The 22515-nt window shown below is 31.1% G+C and overlaps 2 protein-coding genes and 1 pseudogene across 5 annotated transcripts; all 3 read left to right on the top strand.

Moving 5' to 3' along the window:
* Positions 1–284: 284 nt before the first annotated feature.
* Positions 285–2973, top strand: LOC123912716 (WAT1-related protein At5g64700-like). Of its 2 annotated transcripts, XM_045963271.1 has the most exons (7): positions 294–532; positions 821–889; positions 1015–1131; positions 1540–1789; positions 1888–2046; positions 2322–2473; positions 2742–2973. In XM_045963271.1, exons 1-7 carry the CDS (start codon positions 360–362, stop codon positions 2899–2901), a joined length of 1080 nt encoding a protein of 359 aa, XP_045819227.1. In that variant the 5' UTR covers positions 294–359; the 3' UTR covers positions 2902–2973. The 2 variants fall into 2 exon arrangements, with proteins under 2 accessions (XP_045819228.1, XP_045819227.1); XM_045963272.1 differs by lacking the exon at positions 2322–2473 and having other exon boundaries at positions 285–532.
* Positions 2974–6622: 3649 nt separating this feature from the next.
* Positions 6623–12308, top strand: LOC123912718 (WAT1-related protein At5g64700-like). Of its 3 annotated transcripts, none has more exons than XM_045963274.1 (7): positions 6623–6874; positions 6974–7036; positions 7390–7506; positions 10774–11017; positions 11179–11286; positions 11369–11520; positions 11954–12308. In XM_045963274.1, exons 1-7 carry the CDS (start codon positions 6696–6698, stop codon positions 12060–12062), a joined length of 972 nt encoding a protein of 323 aa, XP_045819230.1. In that variant the 5' UTR covers positions 6623–6695; the 3' UTR covers positions 12063–12308. The 3 variants fall into 3 exon arrangements, with proteins under 3 accessions (XP_045819230.1, XP_045819229.1, XP_045819231.1); XM_045963273.1 differs by having other exon boundaries at positions 6624–6874; positions 11128–11286; XM_045963275.1 differs by lacking the exon at positions 11179–11286 and having other exon boundaries at positions 6624–6874.
* A 2352-nt stretch (positions 12309–14660) lies between these two features.
* Positions 14661–16238, top strand: LOC123912719 (annotated as a pseudogene).
* The last annotated feature ends 6277 nt before the right edge of the window (positions 16239–22515 follow it).

Below are 22515 nucleotides of genomic sequence, written 5' to 3' on the forward strand. Positions count from 1 at the left end.
TACTCAAAAAAAGGACAAATAATTAAAATATATAATTCCAAAAAAATAGTTGAGGAATGTTGTTACCAGTTGTTTGTATTAAATTATTACTTTTGGCCAAATAAACCGAAAGATTAGATGCTATATGAAATAATTAATAAAAAATAAAAGTGCTATGAGAATAGATACACCACTGAGATTTCTAATCAAAATGTGTGATTTCATCAAAAGCATAAATATTTCACTCGCATTTGTCGTGCAATATTTCATTTTGGAGAATGGACTAAACAACCAATTTAAGACTATATATATGCACATTATATATTGATGAAAATCATAAGGTTTAACTAATCATTCATATACATTTTCACAGTCAAAATATGGGTGAAATAGGTCCATATTTGGCAGTGTTTATAATACAATTAATTTATTCTGGTATGACATTGTTGTCTAAGGCTGTGTTTAACGGTGGAATGAAAACTTCTGTGTTTGTTTTTTATAGACAACTTATTGGAGCCATTGTTATGGTCCCTCTAGCTTTGATATTTGAAAGGTAGTCTTGAAAATATATATGTTCTTTTTTTTCCTCTAAATAACTAGTTTAGAAATTTATACACATCAAGTACGGAATAAGACTGTCTCCCGTGAAAAATTCACCGGAGGTAGTCCAGTGTTAATCATCGCCATTCAGATCTCACTACAGAGAAATGCCACGGCAGATTTGAACTTGTGACTCGGCATATCAAATTTTCATGCATTCTTTTTATACCATCTAAAATTATACTTATGTGACATATAATATGTTTTTACTTTATATTTGCTAACATAATGTATGGTACAGGAAACAAGCTGTGCCAGTGACATTCTCATTTATGACCATATTCAAGATTTTTATGCTTTCATTATTGGGGTAGGACAATATTAGTAGTACAGTAGTACTCTTCTTTAATCTTTATGTGATACTTCAACAAATGCTATTTTGACAAAGAATCTTAGGACTAATTAGGTCTATAATCCTACTTGGTTACTTTTCAGAATTACTTTAACTCTGAATGTGCATGGTCTTGCTCTTTCTTATACATCTGCTATGTTGGCTGCTGCAATTGTTAATTGCCTCCCTGCTTCTACATTCTTCTTTGCTGTTCTCCTCAGGTAAAATTTGGAAAATTACATTTATTTTCAATTACTCAATCCGTGACAAAATATAAACAAAATTTCACTTTTCAAATTTATTGCATAATTGATGTATCTGGTCATATAGCAAAAAAAAAAAACATCTAACAGTCTGTGTAACTACTTTTAATAAATAATTGATTTTGGGTAGTATGCTAGAGGTCACGAGTTCGATCCTCAGCTCGGTGAAATAGACATGTCTATGAAGATGTGGACTACCTGCATCTAGACAGAAAGACCCTATGAAGCTTCACTGTTCCCTGGGATTGGCTTTTGTAAATCTATGATTTGGGGAAACTTACAATTAATTGGAAAATGTTTCATGCACAACCATACACCCAAATATTATAGCAAATATGATTATGACCAGCTTATGATATATTGTAGAATGGAGAAGGTAAATATAAGGACAAAATCTGGAATTTCAAAGATAGGGAGTGTATTATTGTGCATGGCTGGTGTAGCAATCCTTGCATTTTACAAGGGACCTCAGTTACAGGTTCATCATCTCCTATCTAGATATCATCACAACAATCAACAACATGAAGATCATTTTTCATATGACAAAAAATGGATTTTGGGTTCTTTACTCTTGTTCCTAGCTACCATCATGTGGAGTTTGTGGCTTGTACTTCAGGTACAATATGTGTTTGTACCATTAATTTAATTTAATTCTCTGCCTTTTGAATAATTTAATTCCCACTGATCCAAAAAAATTATTGAAAATAAAAATAGGCTCAGTTACTTAAAAGTTACCCTTCAAAGCTAACATTCATGAGCATTCAGAGCTTATCAAGTGCAATTCAGTCATTTTTCGTTGCCATAGCTTTTGAAAGAGATATTGAGCAGTGGAAGTTGGGATGGAACATGAGACTGCTAGCAGTTGTTTACTGTGTAAGTATATAATATTAATATTAAAGTAACATGTTCTATTTATATGCACATTCTTTTCTACAGTTCATTTTTATGCTGCCAAGAATATTGGTCATGTAATCATGATTGATACTACTTCCGGTTCTTTTTTATAAGAGACAACAAAGTCGATAAAAGTTGATGTATCTGAACCAGATACATCAACTTTTGTTGATACTACCTTAGGAAAAAACATGAAAATGTGTATAGCATTAAATTTGATGATTATGATGTATATTATCCTAAAAATGTAACAGGGGACACTAGTGACTGCAGTTGCATATTACCTGCAAGCACTAGTGATTGGTAAGAAAGGACCAGTTTTCCCTGCAACTTGGAATCCACTGAGCTTTATAATCGCTACCATTGGTTCTGTTTTGATCTTGGGAGAGACACTGTGTTTAGGAAGGTGAGTTGCAATCATAATAGCTCTTAGTTTATCATAAATACTAAGGATACAAAAATGGGGAAGGGAATTTTTTTTACTAATAAAGTGACACTGATGATCATTTTACGACAGTCTGTGGGAATTTGAACTTCATACTTTGAGATTACAATGCTAAGCACTTAGATTGAGCTAGCTCCTTACATGCGCACTAAAAACTAGTCAAATAAATCATAAGTTAACTTATTGACATTGTCTTGATGCTTATACATTTGATTGGTTTGATTTTCAGTGTTTTGGGTGGGATTCTGCTGGTTTTAAGTCTGTACACTGTTTTGTGGGCAAAAAGCAAAGAAGGAATCACTCATCAAAATTCTTTACCTATTCAAGCATATAAAGAATGTGCAGACCAGGTGAAAACAGATGTAGCATGTAGCAAACCACCGCAATGACAACCATAGTTTTTCTTTTTTTGCTTTCTTCCCATCAGAATTCGAACTTTGGTCCGCCATGATGTTGGAGTATAATCCCTTCTACTAGGAAAAAAGATATTACCTAGGAGTTTGATTTATCTTGTGTTTTTACTTACTTTATTACTATATTAGATTACTTTATGTAAAGTTCTTACCAAAAATCGAATTCAGATTCTCCTGAATGATTCGTCCTCGCGGAAGTTCATTAACCACATAAGTGAGAAAAGTGCAGAATATATAAAATGAAAATTGTATTAGAAATGAAAATTATGATTACAAAGAAATTATATACCATGCTGGTAAAATACTATGCTAACTAACTAATCTAATTAATAAAACTAACCGTGTTTTGTGTTTATTAAATTGCACTCATTGGAAACCAATTTTAAGAACCCAATTGGGTTGGTCTGGTGGTATTGACTTGATTGGGTTGGTCTGATGATATTGACTTGAGACTTGAGAGTGTGCTCTTCCTTAAGGTCTCAGGTTCGATTCTATCTGGTGCCAATTTGGATGACTAATTTAGCTTGTTCAAAAAAAAAATTAACCAATTTCAATTTTGAGGATGCTTTCCTTTTTTATCCTCAAATAATTTTAAAAAGAGAAAACTTCACCTTTAAGTAATTGACCACACACTTTCATTGCCATGTAAACTTTTTAATTATTGCATGTGTTTAATTACAATTGTATTGTCTTGCTTCGTTAATTGGGAAGGTTTTGTTGTCTAAGTTACAAGTTTATATAGAGAGCCACTTTTGTAAAAAGAAAAAGGAGTAGCTATAAAACCGGGAAAGATAAATCTAACAGCGTCAAACTTTATGATGATTTTTGATGAGTTACTCTTCCACCCACCTTAATTTAAAAATATTATATGTCGAAATGTAATAACTTTAGTATAGAAAATTGAGTTTTTATTAGGTGGCACGATCAGATTGAAATGCTTGATTGAATTATTGAAAATAGGTGTTTTTGTTAGAAATATATATTATACGAGTTAGGATCCGTTAACACTAGGTGTCAAACTTTAATTTGACACCAAATCTCAATCGTTTATTTTTTATAATCAAAGACTAATAATAGTTTCCTATATTAAAACTCATATGTGTATCTATTTAGCAGATTCCTTATTTTTCGATGACATAAAAATTTGATTTGTTTTACAAAAAAAAAATTAATTTGTTGTTCTACAGGAAAAAAAATTGATTTGTTGTTATTCAATCTCCCCCATAGTGGTTAACTTCAACATCAAATATTTATCTAAAATTTATGCAATCGATTGCAGATGTTGAGTACTACTTTCGTGTTAGAAAACTCTCTGACTTAAATTGAGTTTGTATTCAATTCTTAGGAGTACACAATTTTTTTTTGACGCAAGGTGTACACAATTAAGAGTAGTTTTCTGGGTATGCATAATGGATTGTGTTATGTAGTTAAAGTTAATAATCAATTTTTTTTTGGTAGAATAACAAATTAAAAAAAAAATTGGGAAAATAAATCAAATTTGTATGCCACCGAAAAATAATGAATCTTCTAAATAGATACACACATGAGTTAATATAGGAAACTATTATTAGCCTTTGATTTAAAAAAATAAACGGTTGAGATTTGGTGTCAAATTAAAGTTTGACACCTGGTGTCAACGGATCTTAACTCATATTATATTACTCAAATTGTTTGAAACTTTGAATAAACTAATCTATATTGAATAACAGAACTTAGACTAACCTTCAAATCCGCATATGAACTGAACGGGAAGAATGAATCCTATAAATAAAGGAAGAATGAACTGTTGGGACGCCGGTTGTTCAGAGGATGAATTTGTTATCAATTCTCTTGTGTAAGTTGAGCTTCATGAATTTTTATTTTGAGTCCCACAACGGAAGTAATGAATCTGATGTGAGGATTATATGGGATTGAACAAACTTCTCCTTTAAATCATAAGTTTGAGGTGAAATTAGATCAATCCATATCACAAATACACCAAGATGCATGCTACAAAGCTCTAAACTTTTTTTTTATAATAATAATAATAATAATAAAATAATAAAATAATATGACATAGTTTATATGAGTTTAACTCAGGTGATATGAATATCACATTCGAACTTCAAAATACTTTAGTTTAAAAGAGTGATAGTTCATTTCTTCCGTGAGGAGTCGAGGACCAAGCAAGCAATAAGCCAACACATACCCTTAAATGTCTTATTGTCTTCTACGCCTCCAATGTATATGTGAAGCCAATTTTCTATATATATATATATATATATATGGGATTTGCTAATGCACACCCACTGTTTTTTATGAAGGTGTGCATTAGCAACATACACCTTAAAGTGTATTTAACTACTTTTTAGTTATCATTTGCTAACACACACCTTCTAAAAATTAAGTAGGTGTATTATAGCAAATGCCTATAGGAGTTGCTAACGTACACCCACTTATTTTTTAGAAGGTGTGCATTAGCAACATGCACCCTAAGGTGTATTTAACTACTTTTTAGTTATAATTTGCTAACACACACCTTCTTAAAAATAAGCGGGTGTACGTTAGCAAAACCCTATATATATATATATATATATATATATATATATATATATATATATATATATATATATATATATATATAAGACTTAAATTTAGTTTCTTTTTTTTTTTTGGTACAATAAATTTAGTTTCTTTATTTTGATATTTTTAAATTTTTGTTTTCTTTTAAAAATACTAACTTTTTGATCCATCTATTTTAAAAACCAACATTTTTTTAAGTTTCCTTCTCATTTTGGTGCTGCAATTGCTGAGAGGGGGACTTAAAAAAATATTAACTTTTAAAATAAGGAGACCAAAAATCTGATTTTTAAAAAGGACCAATAAAAACACCAAAAATACAACTTTAAAATGTCTTCCAAAAAATAATAACTCCTTATTATTTAAGAATAACTCCTTCAAAAAAAAAGTTTTAAAATAATAACAAATATTTTATATATCACGATCACCTATCCATCAGCCTGAAATACGACATTTATCAATGAAGCTTTTTGACACCAAAAACCGATCTAATCGAGTCATTGCAGTTCCGTCGACGTCATGAGTAAACCAAGTGAGTTGCTTCCCCACCACTTGAACATCTACTACCTTCATTAAGTCAACAAAAAGAAAGAAATCCACACCCTTTCACTTTGAATGCATCCCCTATTACTACCTCGTCTTTCCCCTACATTCAGAATTGCATTGAAATATTTTTTTAAGTACTTGATAATGCAATTAAATGCATGCACCTAAAAAATTGAAAGGAATATTCCAAAAAAGATTAAAAAAACAAACTCAAGAGACAGTATCAAATACTCCTTTAAATGAACTATAAACAAAAAAAAATCTAGGAAGTCAAATGTAATTTTTTTTTGGGTTCAAAAGTCAAATGTAATTAATTTTATTTGACACTTTTTTTTTTCACCACCAGTTTAATCTGGTTCGGGGATCATTTCTGACACTTTTGTTTTCTAATAAAATTTAACACATGTTTTAAATTCAATAGATTACTTTTTGTTTGTTTCTTTTGCTTATATTAGTAACTTGCTTGAATATGTAATTACATTGTGGACTCCACTCCTTTATATTAGTAACTTGCTTGAATATGTAATTACTTGCTTTGAATATGGAATTACATTGTGGTCTCCACTCCCTCATTGCCTTAAAAAGGAATAACTTGTTTACATATATATATGATAAGTGTATTTGTATATGAACTCATAAACATCTCCTCAAGAAGAAGGTAAAAAATGATTATGAAAGGAAAAAAGCCATATGTGGTTGTGTTTGTGATACAAACTATATATGCAGCTATGTTTCTACTCTCCAAAGCTGCATTTGATCATGGCATGAACAATTTCATCTTTGTTTTCTATAGACAAGCATTAGCAACCATTTTCCTCATACCTTTTGCTTTCATCTTCGAATGGTACGTACGTGTGTGGAAATTAATATTAATGTCTTATGTATTTAACTTATTGTTAATTTCTTGGTTCATGAATTTGAATTATATATTTCTTTGATGCAGGAAAATTGCACCCCCTTTGTCTTTCAGGACCTTCTGCAAGATTTTCTTCCTTTCTCTCTTCGGGTATATACATCAAAATATTAGAAATTATACTTTACTGCTTCGTGCAAAATATAAGTAAAATTTGGGTAAATTATATCAATTTTTTTTTTTTATCAATTTTTGGTTATATTTTAGAAGTACATTTTTACACATGATTTTTTTTAACTATAATTTTTACACATGACATTAATTATAGTTATAAAACAATTTTAAAAGTTTGAATGCATGCACAAATTCGAAAACAATTTCGATATTTAATTTTTTTTTTTTGTTTTTTGATAAGCGATATTTAAAATTTAGTAACATGTATTTTAAAGACACATATTAATGTACGTTTAAATTAACACGTAATATCCCTCTTAATTAAATTTCAGCATTACGTTGAGCTTGGATATAAATGGTATTGGTTTGATTTACACCTCTCCAACTTTGGCAGCTGCTACCACAAATTGTCTTCCAGTTATCACCTTCTTTTTAGCACTCATACTTAGGTAAGGAACATAGGGTTTTATTTTAGTCAATTATCATAATTTAACTTTTTAAGATAAATAGGTAAAAAAAATCGGATTTAAATTCCGACTTTTAAATATCGCAATATTCCTACTAATTAAACTATGTTCATAACGACAACCCCAGACCTTAGTACGGAACATAGTTCTTAATTAAAACATGATAATATATATAGTTTTCCATTTTATTAAATTATAGCTTAAGCATGTTGAAAGATTAGTTTACATATTCTATCCCTTGTTAGAACTAACTTTAATTGATTTCTTCAGTTGATTAACATTCCAGTTTTAGCTATATATTGCACATATTTTAATATTAATTTCTATGCATAAGATTCCGAGTGCACCATCCTTGGTTTTTTTTTATTAATAGGAATTTATGGAAAAGCATGAATTATATATGTAGCTATACTATATATATATATAGATGATTAGTCAATAATATGTAATATTTTAAACAAAAGAACTAGACAGATAGGTATATACTTTAAATATAATATGAAGGTATCTTGATAATTGATACCAAAAGAATAAAAAGATAAAGATATGAGGCAATTGTAAAGTACACATATCAGATTAAGATTTCATTCATATATTTTCAACAGCTCTTTCTTATAAAGTTTTCTAGTGATTCTTACCTGATATAATTTTTTAAAGCAATTTGGTCATGTGTGTTTGTATATTAATAGTTTTGTGCAAAGGCGTGTAACCAAAAAAAAAAAAAAAAAAGTTTTGTGCAAAGGTGTCAAAATGTGTTTATTGTAAATGTGTCAAAATTATTCGCCTTTCCTTATCTAGGTTGATCGGTTACTGTCGTAGCATTTTGTATTGAAATTATAGAACATGTCTAGCTTACAAAGATAATTGTTCCAAGAAATTTTGATAACGATTAGCTTACAAAGAAATTTACTGCAAAAAACCTTGTGAAATATTAAACGGTAATGCTATGGGTTAAGTTACTTGGATATGTGTGGAAGCGATGTTTTGCGGGAAAGGTTAATTCGCATAACTACTTAGTCTATGTTTGGTTACGCGTTTCCACTCCTCAAACTCACGTTTTGACCGCTAAACGTGATTCTTGTCTTTTGCCAACATGTTTGGTTTTGTCTTCAACAATTGATTCTAACTTCTAAACGCGAGTATACCAGAAGCCAGGAATCATAGCTTTCACGGTGACTCAAAATCAATTCTTGATTTGTTGTTGGGTTACAGAGTCATAATTTTTATTATTCCATCATTGCCCTTAACCACTATCATCAGTTACTCAACACATATTCACAACAACACAAATCCTGATGATGTTACCTTTCCTCTCTGAAATTCACAGCAATATATATTCATCTCCCAAATATAGAAACGGTGATGATGGTCCTATTAAAAGCGAGCAAAGACGAGCACAAATCCTGGATCTTGAAATTAGAGAATTGTGAAAGTGAAAATGGTGACTTATTGAGAAATATCATTCATTGATTTGGAAGGGAGATTGAGGGTTTGTATTGAAGGAAAAAGGAGGTGAGAAATGAATATGTTGAAAGCGTATTGAGAGATGAGGGAAGAAGATAATGGAAATGGTAAAGGGAAGGTACTAGAGAAATGGAGATAGTTGGAGTATTTTTTGTTGACAAATTTTTTAAATTGATTTTAATTAATTGGATAAACTCAAAGCGGTTGTCACATTTAATCAAATTAAACATTATATAATTTCGCTTATCAAAAAAAAAAAATTATATAATTTCACTTGGTCTTCATATTTATCTTGATATTGTATATTATACCCTTTTGGTAATTTTCACATCTAAAAGCAATTTTAATTTCAAATTACCAAACAACATTAAAAGTTGAGAATCACTTTTGAATAATATATCCAAACATAAATCAATTCTAACCAACTCACTTTTAACTAAAATCAATTCTGTTAAACTCAATTCTACCAAACTCAATTTTAGCCAACACTAAACCAAACACACACTTAGCATTTATATTAAGTAAGATAAGATAAGATGTGCATTCCAGCTTACAAAGACAATTCTTGCCAGAAACATCTATAATGATTAGCGGCATAAGTTATGGTGCATAAGCAAGGCTTATGCACACCATGCATAAGTATCCCAGATTGCTTAGCGCGCCTCCCAGTTTGCTTAATGCGCCCCCATATTGCTTAGCGCACCCCCTAGATTGCTTATCGCGCCCCCAATTTACTTAGCGTGCCCCCCAAATTGCTAAGCGCACCCCCCAAATTGCTAAGCGCACCCCCACCCCCAACATAAATAACACACAAAACCATTCCACAAGCAGAATGGTTTTAGATTACAACCCTCTAAAACCATTCGACAATAAAAATGGTTTTGGCATTATAAGTACATCTAATCTAAAACCATTCCACAATAAAAATGATTTTGGGGGGCGTGTGAGAAAATTTGGGGGTGCGTGAGAAAAAATTGGGGGCGTGCGAGAAAATTTGGGGGTGCGCTAAGTATATGGGGGGGGCTAAGCAATTTGGGGGTGCGTTAAGCAATTTTCATTATTTATGCATGGTGCATAAGGAAAAAGCTTATGCACCATAACCACTCCCATGATTAGCTATTGATTCACATCTGAGGAGAACGGAACGACCTTTAGAGTATACCTAATTGCCGCGGTTACGCCCCCAACAGATGAAATCACACCTCAAATTATGTATTCCAATCGTCCACACTAACACTAATTAAGTCGATATGGGGATCTTCTCAATTGAAAGATCCCCTAAATATCGATAATATGATTTTTGGGATTTCACTTAAAAGACTGGACTTAAAGCAGCAATGAGAGCAAAGGCAAGGAATTGATGCGGCTCGAAGAATGGGGCGAGTCGTAATTGGTTTAGTTGATATTTTTGTTTATGGTTCACATTCTGGGTTGGGATCATCCATGTAGTAAGCGGATGAATTTTGTTTTCAAAATGTTAAACCGAACGAACCAACTTAAAATATGGTAAAATATGGTGTCGGGTGTCCAAAATCTCAACTTGTTCAGTCTAAATATTGGATTAAGTTTTTTTTTTTTTTTTTTACAAAATGGATTAAATGTATTAACACGTTGAGTTCAATTCAATGCATTTTGTCACCAAAAGTATTTCACTTTTCAAGCATATATAATGAAGGTTACTTTGAAGAAATGATGCTAGGAGATTTTGAAATTGCATTTCTCATTACTAAGTATATGTTGGGATATGAGTAGTAACTTTCAGCTATGTGTGACATGTATATTCAGGGTTGAAAGTTTGAAAATAAAAACACGAGCTGGGATTGCTAAGTTGATTGGCATTGTGGCATGTTTGGCTGGTGCATCTACCCTAGCCTTTTATAAAGGTCCTCATTTAAAGCTTTTAAGCCATCACATTCTTGGATCCAATAAACAACATGATCAAAGTCATATTCCATCTAGTACATGGATAAAAGGTTGTTTCCTCATGTTGCTCTCCAACACACTTTTTGGTCTATGGATGGTGTTACAGGTAACTTTAATTAACTAATTAATTAATTGTCTCCCATTTGGTGATCCATCAACTCTTAATTTTAATTATGCCATCTAATTAATTTTCAATTTCACCAATTGATTGATTAGGCTTTTGTAATAAAAGACTACCCGCCAAAGCTGATCTTTACAACTCTTCAGTGTTTTTTAAGCTCAATTCAATCTTTAGTTATCGCCTTGGCCATAGAAAGGGACATTGAGAAGTGGAAATTGGGTTGGAATATCAATCTTCTTGCTGTAGCTTATTGTGTAATCCTCTCAATTTAATTTGGTTATACTTACTTTTAATATAGTAATGAGTAAATAATATATAATGAATTTGTGTTGGTAGGGAATTATTGTGACAGGGGTGACATATTACTTAATGACATGGGTTATAGAGAAGAAAGGACCTGTGTTTCTTGCCATGTCAACACCACTAGCTCTCATTATTACAATATTCTCCTCTGTAATTCTCTTGGGCGATATAATAAGTTTGGGAAGGTAAACTCCATCCACTTTTCTTATGATTGTTAATTCATAAATTAGAATTTTTATGGATCTATTATTGCACAAAATTACCAATAAAGAATGCATAATTGCGGGTCATCTAATTTGATGCAGGGCGGAGTCAAGACCCAGTAAGACTGGGCAGTTATCCAAACTCTAGTAAAAAAAATTGGTAATTTTAGGGTTTAATTTAGAGCAAAACTGACATTTTTATGGACTATTAGTTTAGGACAAAATTGAAATTTTTTGTTCAAAATTGAAATTTTTAGGGGTTAAAACTTTTTTTTTGTTCAAAACTGAGATTTTTAAAAGTTAGTTTAGGCAAAAGTAAGATTTTTTGTTGAACTATTTATATATTATATCACATGTGAAATTTTGTTCGGACTCTATAATTTTTTTTGAAGACGGATTGCATGTGTTTGATCAGTGTTTTAGGTGGGTTCCTCTTAATTGTGGGACTATACAGTGTGCTGTGGGGAAAGAACAGAGAGCAAACACCAAAAGTTTCGCAAGATTTGGAACAACCATCAGTTTAGAATGAGCTACACAACACTTAGCATAAGACATGCTAAGGTTGGAGGTACAAGTACAAACAAAACTACCACATTGTAGAAAGGAGGGAATGACATGAGACAAGCTCAACAACTGCCAAACAACACCAACACAGAAGGCATAGTTGAAAAACACAGATCAACTATTACAAATAAAAACAAGACAGAGTGAAAGCCTAATAGTATTAAATTGTCAGATATGTCAAAAAAAAAAAACACACACACTAAATATTGTCAGAAAATAAATACTAGTATATGATTGTGGAATTTTGATACTCTCCAATGTTTTTCTCATGTTATCTTTTTTTTTTTTTTAATTCAATGATCAGTAAATGACAAAGAAAAAAAAAATAAAAAGAGAAAGATGAAAAGTAAATAAATAACTATGATTGTGAGATACTATTGATAGGATCGAGATTTACTATAGTAAAGAAAACACATAATTTTAACACGGTTTCAATCTCAACTATTGATTATTGATCAGACAATTTAGATTAAAATAATTATTAAATCATTCAAAACCATCTCTGCCGCACATATTTGATCATATAGTCCAAAATGAGAAAGTTTATTGAAGAAAATCTGCTTCGCTATTGTAAAAAATATTTGGCAAATTGATTAATTTACAAGTGTGCATAATTTTTGCCACATTGATTAATTTATAAGTGCCGTATAATTTCTGGCTTAAAATTACATTTAGTCGTTATTGAAGTATTATTATTGACTATTTTACGATTGTTCTTTAAGAGGTTTTAAATTTGACATCTTAAGATTATTAGGTTAAATTCTTACCAGTGAGATAACACCTCAAATGTAGAACTCGACACTCCTAATTAATCCTCCATTAACTGAATCTCGTTAATAAAGTCAATTCACCTATTGTGTTAGATCAGTCATACAGAATAAAAAGCTTTGACTTTAAATGAACCCCACTAATAGACTGTGGAATTATTGTCTCTCAAATTAATTAATTTTTGGGCCGAATATCAAGTTTTAAAAAAATTGTAAATTAACATTTTTGGATGGAATAAAGTATGTTTAAAAAAAAAGCGCAGATTAGCAAAAAAAAAAATAAAAACAACGGTGTAGGTAACACTAACACTAACCTTAGGTGGCATTTACACTATGGTCAAGTGAACAATTTGTTCACCATGGTAAAGTTGACTTTTGACCTGAGATCAAATATAGAACACTGTTTTATTATAGGGTTAAATATGATTTTGATCTCTATAATTTCACATAATTTTCGTTATAGTTCCTGAAACTTAAGCTGTTTTATATTATTTCTAACAGGCTTATATTATTTCTAACAATTTCAATTTTCAGCTTGTTTTCCATTGATTCATTTTCAATTTTCATGCGTAATTGCTTCAATTTGATTCATTCTTTATTGCTCTTTATGCCTCTTGTGGGGAAAACCTTGCTTATTTGATATCCATATAATTATTGTCATGGTCCTTTACTGATGCTGGAAATGTCCATTTCAGAATCAAAAGCGTGCTGATGCAAAGAAAGCTCTAATAATATATATAGATATAAATATTAGTATATAAGATCTTGTTTAATTTGTTTTGATGGGTATTTTCAAAATATTAAGTTTTTATAATTTTTATTAATAGACTACAATTAAATATATTAGTGATCAAAATTGTGCATTTACGTACGTAACATGGTCAATCTAGATCTTAAAGAAGGAAGGAGTATTCATCTAATTAATATATACACTATACATGTACCAAAAAAATAATATTCACTATTAATCCACTATTCACATGACAACATTGTATATTTCCAGGGTTGAAAGTTTGAAAATAAAGGGGGTGAGAGACCATCTCATATCTTTCACTGGTGCACCACAAGTTTTATGCATTGGATTGAATCTGATACATGATATTATGGTGTATCGTCACTATTATATAATTTCTTTTTTTCTATTTTTACACACTCTTTTGTATATAGCAATACTTTTTTAGGTGAACATTTCCAAAATGTTTTCCCCGAATAAATCAGGAACTTTGTTTCCAAAAAAAAAATTCTCAAAAATATTTAAAACTTTTTTTCCCGATATCCGAATAAAATATTGGAACTTTTTCCAGAAAAAAGATCGGAAACCTTTTTCCGAAAAATATCCGAAACTTTTTTTTCGAATAAAATTTCGGAGCTTTTTTTCCGAAAAAAAATCGGAAACTTTTTTTTCTAAAAAAAAACTCTGGAATTGTTTTTATTTGAAATTGAAACTTTTTTTCCCCAAAATTTGGAAACTTTTTTTCCCAAAAAAATATCAAAAACTCTTTTCAGGAGAAATCGGAAACTTTTTTTTGCCAAAAAATAAAAATAAATATAATACTGACGATACACCATAATATCATGTATCACATTCAATCCAACAGTATTTAACAATTGCTCATGGTATGCACCGGTGAGAGATATGAGATGGTCTCTCACCATAGCACGAGCCTTTATAAAGGTCCATAAAGGTCCTCATTTAAAACTTTTAAGCAATCATCATCACATTCTAGGATACCATAAACAACATGATCAAAGTCATATTCCATCTGTTATATGGATAAAAGGTTGCTTCCCATGTTGCTCTCCAACACATTTTGGGGTCTATGGTTGGTGTTACATGTAATTAACTTTAATTAATTGTTCCTCATTTGCAGGTGATCCATCAACTTTAATTATATATGCCATCTAATTAATTTTCAATTTCACCAATTGATTGATTAGGCTTTTGTAATAAAAGAATACTCATCAAAGCTGATATTTACAACTCTTCAGTGTTTCTTAAGCTCAATTCAATCTTTAGTTATCGCCTTGGTCATAGAAAGGGACATTGAGCAATGGAAGTTGGGTTGAAATATCACTCTCATTGATGTAACATATTGTGTAATCCTCTCAATTTAATTCATCTACTAATTAATTTGGTTATACTTGTTTTTAATATTATATATTATTGCATTGTAACGCCTCTCTGTCCATATTTTATAAATTTATTTTTTGAATAATGCTTATAAAAAGGATGGAGTAGCTAAATAGACCATCTCCAATGGTGATACTTATTTTTTAGGTATTAGTATCTAATATGTACTTCCATTGGAGCAAAACATAAATAAGTAGTACCTAATAGGTACTGTAGGAGGGTTCCGGAGAGTGTTCGAGAGGAGCGACCACACAAGGCACCACAATTTTTGGGGCGCCAATTCTTTTTCCAGTTAGTATGTTTATGTGCATGCGGACAATCGTGTATACATGCGTGCGCACAATCGTGTGTGTGTGTGTGCATCTTTGTGTTAAAATAAATAAATAAAATAATTATTAAAGTAAATTTTAAAATAAATTTAGACTCTTATGATCTTGATAGTAAAATCTATTTGAAGAATTAAAAGTTATCAAAGAGATTTTAACAATTGAAAAATACTATAATATTTAACTTTTCTTTCACATTATATATTTCTAAACGACTTATAAAATAAATGGGGCACCAAAATTATAACTCGTATATAATGAATTTGTGTTGGTATAGGGAATTATTGTGACAGGGGTGACATGGGTTATAGAGAAGAAAGGACATGTGTTTCTTGCCATGTCAACACCACTAGCTCTCATTATTACAATCCTCTCATCTATAATTTTCTTGGGCGATATAATAAGTTTGGGAAGATAACTCCATGCACTTTTTTATGGTTGTTAATTCATAAATTAGAATCTTATTTTTAATTTTAGAATTTTTATGGGTCCATTATTGCACTAAATTACAGATAAAGAATGCATAATTATGGGTCCATCTAACTCGAGCGAAGCTGGGCAGTTGCCGAGGCCAAAAAATTTGGTATTTTTAAACATTAGTTTAGGATATAACTCAGATTTTTAAGAGTTAGTTTAGGGTAAAACTGATATTTTTTTGTTAAACTATTTATATGTTATATCACATAATTTTACTCAGACTCTATAATTTTTCTGATTCCGTCACCAACTTGATGATTGCATGTGTTTGGTGTTTGATCAGTGTTTTAGGTGGGTTCCTGTTAGTTGTGGGACTATACAGTGTGCTGTGGGGAAAGAACACAGAGCAAACACCAAAAGTTTTGCAAAATTTGGAACAGCCATCAGTTTAGAATGAGCTACACAACACTTAGCATAAGACATGCTAAGGTTGGAGGTACAACCGTACAAGTACAAACAAAACTACCACATTGTAGAAAGGAGAGAATGACATGAGACAAGCTCAACACCTGCCAAACAACACCAACACAAAAGGCATAGTTGAAAAACACAGATCAACTATTACAAATAAAAACAAGACAGAGTGAAAGCCTAATAGTATTAAATTGTCTGATATGTCAAAAAAAAAACACACACTAAATATTGTCAGAAAATAAATACTAGTATATGATTGTGGAATTTTGATACTCTCCGATGTTTTTCTCATGTTATCTTTTTTTTTTAATCCAATGATCAGTAAATGACAAAGAAAAAAAACTTAAAAAGAGAAAGATGAAAAGTGAATAAATAACTATGATTGTGAGATACTATTGACAGGATTGAGATTTACTATAGTAAAGAAAACACATAATTTTAACACAGTTTCAATCTCAACTATTGATTATTGATCACACAATTTAGATTAAAATAATTATTAAATCATTCAAAACCATCTCAGCCGGCAGCCGCACATATTTGATCATATAGTCCAAAATGAGAAAGTTTATTGCAGAAAATATGCTTCGCTATTGTAAAAAAAATTTGGCACATTGATTAATTTACAAGTGTGCATAATTTTTGCCACATTGATTAATTTATAATTGTCGTATAATTTTGGGCTTAAAATTACATTCAGTCCTTATTGAAGTATTATTATTGACTATTTTACTAATGTTCTTTAAGAGGTTTTAAATTTGACCTTAAGATTATTAGGTTAAACTCTTACCAGTGAGATAACACCTCAAATGTAGAACTCGACACTCTGCGACTTGAGGCTTTTGTAATAAAAGAATACCCATCTAATTAATTTTCAATTTCACCAATTGATTGATTAGGCTTTTGTAATAAAAGAATACCCATCAAAGCTGATATTTACGACTCTTCAGTGTTTCTTAAGCTCAATTCAATCTTTAGTTATCGCCTTGGTCATAGAAAGGGACATTGAGCAATGGAAATTGGGTTGGAATATCACTCTCTTGTTGTAGCATATTGTGTAATCCTCTCAATTTAATTCATCTACTAATTAATTTGGTTATACTTGCTTTTAATATTATATTATTGCATTGTAACGCCTCTTCGTCCATATTTTATAAATTTATTTTTTGAATAATGCTTATAAAAAGGATGGAGTAGGTAATTAGACCATCTTCAATGGTGGTACTTATTTTTTAGGTATTAGTATTTAATAGGTACTTTTATTGGAGCAAAACATAAATGAGTAGTATCTAATAGGTACTGCAGGAGGGTTTCAGAGGGTGTTCGAGAGAAGCGACCACACAAGGCACCACAATTTTAGGGGCGCCATTTTTTTTCCTTCCAGTTAGTGTGTTTATGTGCGTGCGGACGATCGTGCATACGTGCGTGCGTACAATCGTGTGTGCGTGTGTGCGTCTTTGTGTTAAAATAAATAAAATAATTATTAAAGTAAATTTTAAAATAAACTTAGACTCTTATAATCTTGATAGTAAAATTTATTTGAAGAATTAAAAGTTATCAGAGAGATTTTAAAAATTGAAAATTACTATAATGTTTAACTTTTCATTCTAGGATACCATAAACAACACATTTTGGGGTCTATGGTTGGTGTTACATGTAATTAACTTTAATTAATTGTTCCTCATTTGCAGGTGATCCATCAACTTTAATTATATATGCCATCTAATTAATTTTCAATTTCACCAATTGATCGATTAGGCTTTTGTAATAAAAGAATACTCATCAAAGCTGATATTTACAACTCTTCAGTGTTTCTTAAGCTCAATTCAATCTTTAGTTATCACCTTGGTCATAGAAAGGGACATTGAGCAATGGAAGTTGGGTTGAAATATCACTCTCATTGATGTAACATATTGTGTAATCCTCTAAATTCAATTCATCTACTAATTAATTTGGTTATACTTGTTTTTAATATTATATATTATTATTGCATTGTAACGCCTCTCTGTCCATATTTTATAAATTTATTTTTTGAATAATGCTTATAAAAAGGATGGAGTAGGTAAATAGACCATCTCCAATGGTGATACTTATTTTTTAGGTATTAGTATCAAATAGGTACTTCTATTGGAGCAAAACATAAATAAGTAGTACCTAATAGGTACTGTAGGAGGGTTCCGGAGGGTGTTCGAGAGGAGCGACCACACAAGACACCACAATTTTTGGGGCGCCAATTTTTTTTCCAGTTAGTATGTTTACGTGCGTGCGGACAATCGTGTATACATGCGTGCGCACAATCGTGTGTGCGTCTTTGTGTTAAAATAAATAAATAAAATAATTATTAAAGTAAATTTTAAAATAAACTCCTTCATTGCCTTAAAAAGAAATAACTTGTTTACATATATGATAAGTGTATTTGTATATGAACTCATAAACATCTCCTCAAGAAGAAGGTAAAAAATGATTATGAAAGGAAAAAAGCCATATGTGGTTGTGTTTGTGATACAAACTATATATGCAGCTATGTTTCTACTCTCCAAAGCTGCATTTGATCATGGCATGAACAATTTCATCTTTGTTTTTTATAGACAAGCATTAGCAACCATTTTCCTCATACCTTTTGCTTTCATCTTCGAATGGTACGTACGTATGTGGAAATTAATATAATGTCTTATATATTTAACTTATTGTTAATTTCTTGGTTCATGAATTTGAATTATATATTTCTTTGATGCAGGAAAATTGCACCCCCTTTGTCTTTCAGGACCTTCTGCAAGATTTTCTTCCTTTCTCTCTTCGGGTATATACATCAAAATATTAGAGATTATACTTTACTGCTTTGTGCAAAATATAAGTAAAATTTGGGTAAATTATATCAATTTTTTTTATCAATTTTTGGTTATATTTTGGAAGTACATTTTTGCACATGATTTTTTTTTAACTATAATGTTTACACATGACGTTAATTATAGTTATAAAACAATTTTAAAAGTTTGAATGCATGCACAAATTTGTAAACAATTTCGATATTTAAAATAAACTCATAAACTCATAAAAGTTTGGGGCGCCAATTTTTTTTCCAGTTAGTATGTTTACGTGCGTGCGGACAATCGTGTATACATGCGTGCGCACAATCGTGTGTGCGTCTTTGTGTTAAAATAAATAAATAGAATAATTATTAAAGTAAATTTTGAAATAAACTTAGACTCTTGTGATCTTGATAGTAAAATCTATTTGAAGAATTAAAAGTTATCAGAGAGATTTTAACAATTGAAAAATACTATAATATTTAACTTTTCTTTTACATTATATATTTCTAAACGACTTATAAAATAAATGGGCACCGAAATTATAACTTGTATATAATGAATTTGTATTGGTAGGGAATTATTGTGACAGGGGTGACATGGGTTATAGAGAAGAAAGGACATGTGTTTCTTGCCATGTCAACACCACTAGCTCTCATTATTACAAACCTCTCATCTATAATTTTCTTGGGCGATATAATAAGTTTGGGAAGATAACTCCGTGCACTTTTTTATGGCAAAAGTTAATATGCATAAGGGGATGTTTATGCATGGTGCATAAGTCCAGAATTACTCGCGCGCCCTCAGAAGTTTCTCGCGCGCGCCCCCCAGCCCCCCCAAAGGCTCGCTATCCCCACCCCCTTTCTGCCGATGCACACGTTTTGTTTTTATTTTTAGCCTACTAGGCCTGAAAGCCCATATTGCTACGCGCGCCCCCAACTGCTACACGCCCCCCCCCCCATTTTCTAGCCCCCCAATTTCTAGCGTACCCCCCCAGGTTTTTTTTTAGATTTCTAGCGCACCTCTCAGAATCGAATTTGAACGGCAATGAAGAACGTATGAATTAGAATCGAATTGGGTAGCTTGGTTTTTCTTTTTGTGATGAGGTTTTTTTTAGTGAGAAAATATTTGTGTTTTTGCTGAATGGAGACAAAGTAAGTGATTAATTTTTTTTTTTTTATAATTGTTGAGTGATTATTGGTTAGAGAATCTTGAGATGTTAATTTGGTTCAGTAATAGTAATAATAATGAAGGAATATTATTTCAATAATACAATAAATTCAATATTAAAAACACAATATTGATTTCAATAAACACATAAAACCATTTTATAATATAAATAGTTTCACTTTTTAACTCTCTGAAACCATTTAACCAGCATAATGGTTTCCAGGATTTTTAAAACCATAAAAACACAATATTGATTTCAATAAACACATAAAACCATTTTATAATACAAATGGTTTTACTTTTTAACTCTCTGAAACCATTTAATCAGCATAATGGTTTCCAGGATTTTTAAAACCATAAAAACACAATATTGATTTCAATAAACACATAAAACCATTTTATAATACAAATGGTTTCACTTTTTAACTCTCTGAAACCATTTAATCAGCATAATGGTTTCCAGGATTTTTAAAACCATAAAAACACAATATTGATTTCAATAAACACATAAAACCAATTTATAATACAAATGGTTTCACTTTTTAACTCTCTGAAACCATTTAACCAGCACAATGGTTTCCAGAATAATTGTAACGAAAATTCACTGTTCATCTTCTCTTACGCGAAACAGTGAAAACGTGATCACTGTTCATCCGCGATCACTGTTCATCTTCTTCACCTTCTCTCACGAACTCACACCTTCTCTCACGAACTCCGATTCCAATTCATCTCAGAAATTGCAAAACTCCGATTCCGATTCATCTCAGAAATTGCAATTCGTTCTCGTTTTCGTTCGATTCAAGAGAATCAATTTGTAAGATTCCGATTGGAAAACGAAGATAGCGAGAGCGAAGAAGATTGAAGAGCTTGCAGCGGTTACAACGATGATGGTTTGACATGATTTTAGTTTAAAACTAACTACTAAAATAATTAACCATACATAATACTCTGAAATTTATCCCTAATCAATAAAATAAAATAAAATTCAATCAATCAAAATTAAAAGCGTGATAAAAAAAACCTGAGGGGTGCGCTAGAAATCTAAAAAAAAAAAAACCTGGGGGGGTGCGCTAGAAATTGGGGGGCTAGAAAAGGGGGGGGGGGCGCGTAGCAATTGGGGGGAGGGCGTAGCAGTTGGGGGGCGCGCGTAGCAATATGGGGGGCGCGCTAGAAATTGGGGCTAGAAAATGGGGGGGCGCGTAGCAGTTGGGGGGCGCGCGTAGCAATATGGGGGCGCGCATAGCAATTATGCACGGTGCATAAGCTTGGGCTTGTACTCTGAAACCATTTTACTGGTAAATCGGTTTACTGAAACCATTCTACCAGCAAAATGGTTTCAGAGTACAACTCTTTGAAACCATTCTACCAGCTAAATCGTTTAGGAAACAACAATTACGAATCAACTCACTGAAACCATTGTAATGGTTTCAGAGAGTTGTACTCTGAAACCATTTTGCTGGTAGAATGGTTTCAGAGAGTTGATGTTTAATTGTTGCTTCAAAAACCATTTTACTGGTAGAATGGTTTCAGAGAGTTGTACTCTGAAACCATTTTACTGGTAGAATGGTTTCAGTGAGTTGATTATTAATTGTTACTTCCTAAACCATTTAGCTGGTAGAATGGTTTCAGAGAGTTGTACTCTGAAACCATTTTACTGGTAGAATGATTTCAGTGAGTTGATTATTAATTGTTGCTTCCTAAACCATTTAGCTGGTAGAATGGTTTCAGAGAGTTGTACTCTGAAACCATTGAGTTGATGTTTAATTGTTGCTGCTGGTAGTTGTTTCAGAGGTAATTAATTAATTAGTTAACAATATTAATCAAGATTATTATTATTCTTATCATTTCATTTCTAAAAATGGCAACCATTTTTGTGATGATGTTTGCATACTTTTTTTCTCATTGCATTTCAATATAACTTAGTCACGTGTTACTCTGTTTAAATTACCGTTAATCTGGTTTTTTATTTTAGCTTTGTTGGATAGAAACTCAATGTGTTCAGATATTTTATCGAAGATTCAGAATACTCTTAATTAGTTTTCAATTATAAGCCAGTTTTGTAAGGTTAGGTCTAACTCTCAATTCTAAGAGGTATCAGAGTCTACTTTACAATATAGTAAAGCTTACGAAGAGTTTACAATTACATATTTTTTGTAACAACTAAGTTAACCATAAATACTAGTATGAAAGTATGAAGTGTAAGATTAGAAAAAAATGAAAAAATGAAGTGTAAAGTTAGAAAAAAAAGTTAAATTATTAACAAAATTCATATTAGCACCAACTCTTCATGTTTGTTTACTAAGCAATTATGTTGGCTTGTG

This window comes from Trifolium pratense, linkage group LG3, assembly GCF_020283565.1.
Source record: "Trifolium pratense cultivar HEN17-A07 linkage group LG3, ARS_RC_1.1, whole genome shotgun sequence".
Classification (NCBI taxonomy): Eukaryota; Viridiplantae; Streptophyta; class Magnoliopsida; order Fabales; family Fabaceae; genus Trifolium; species Trifolium pratense.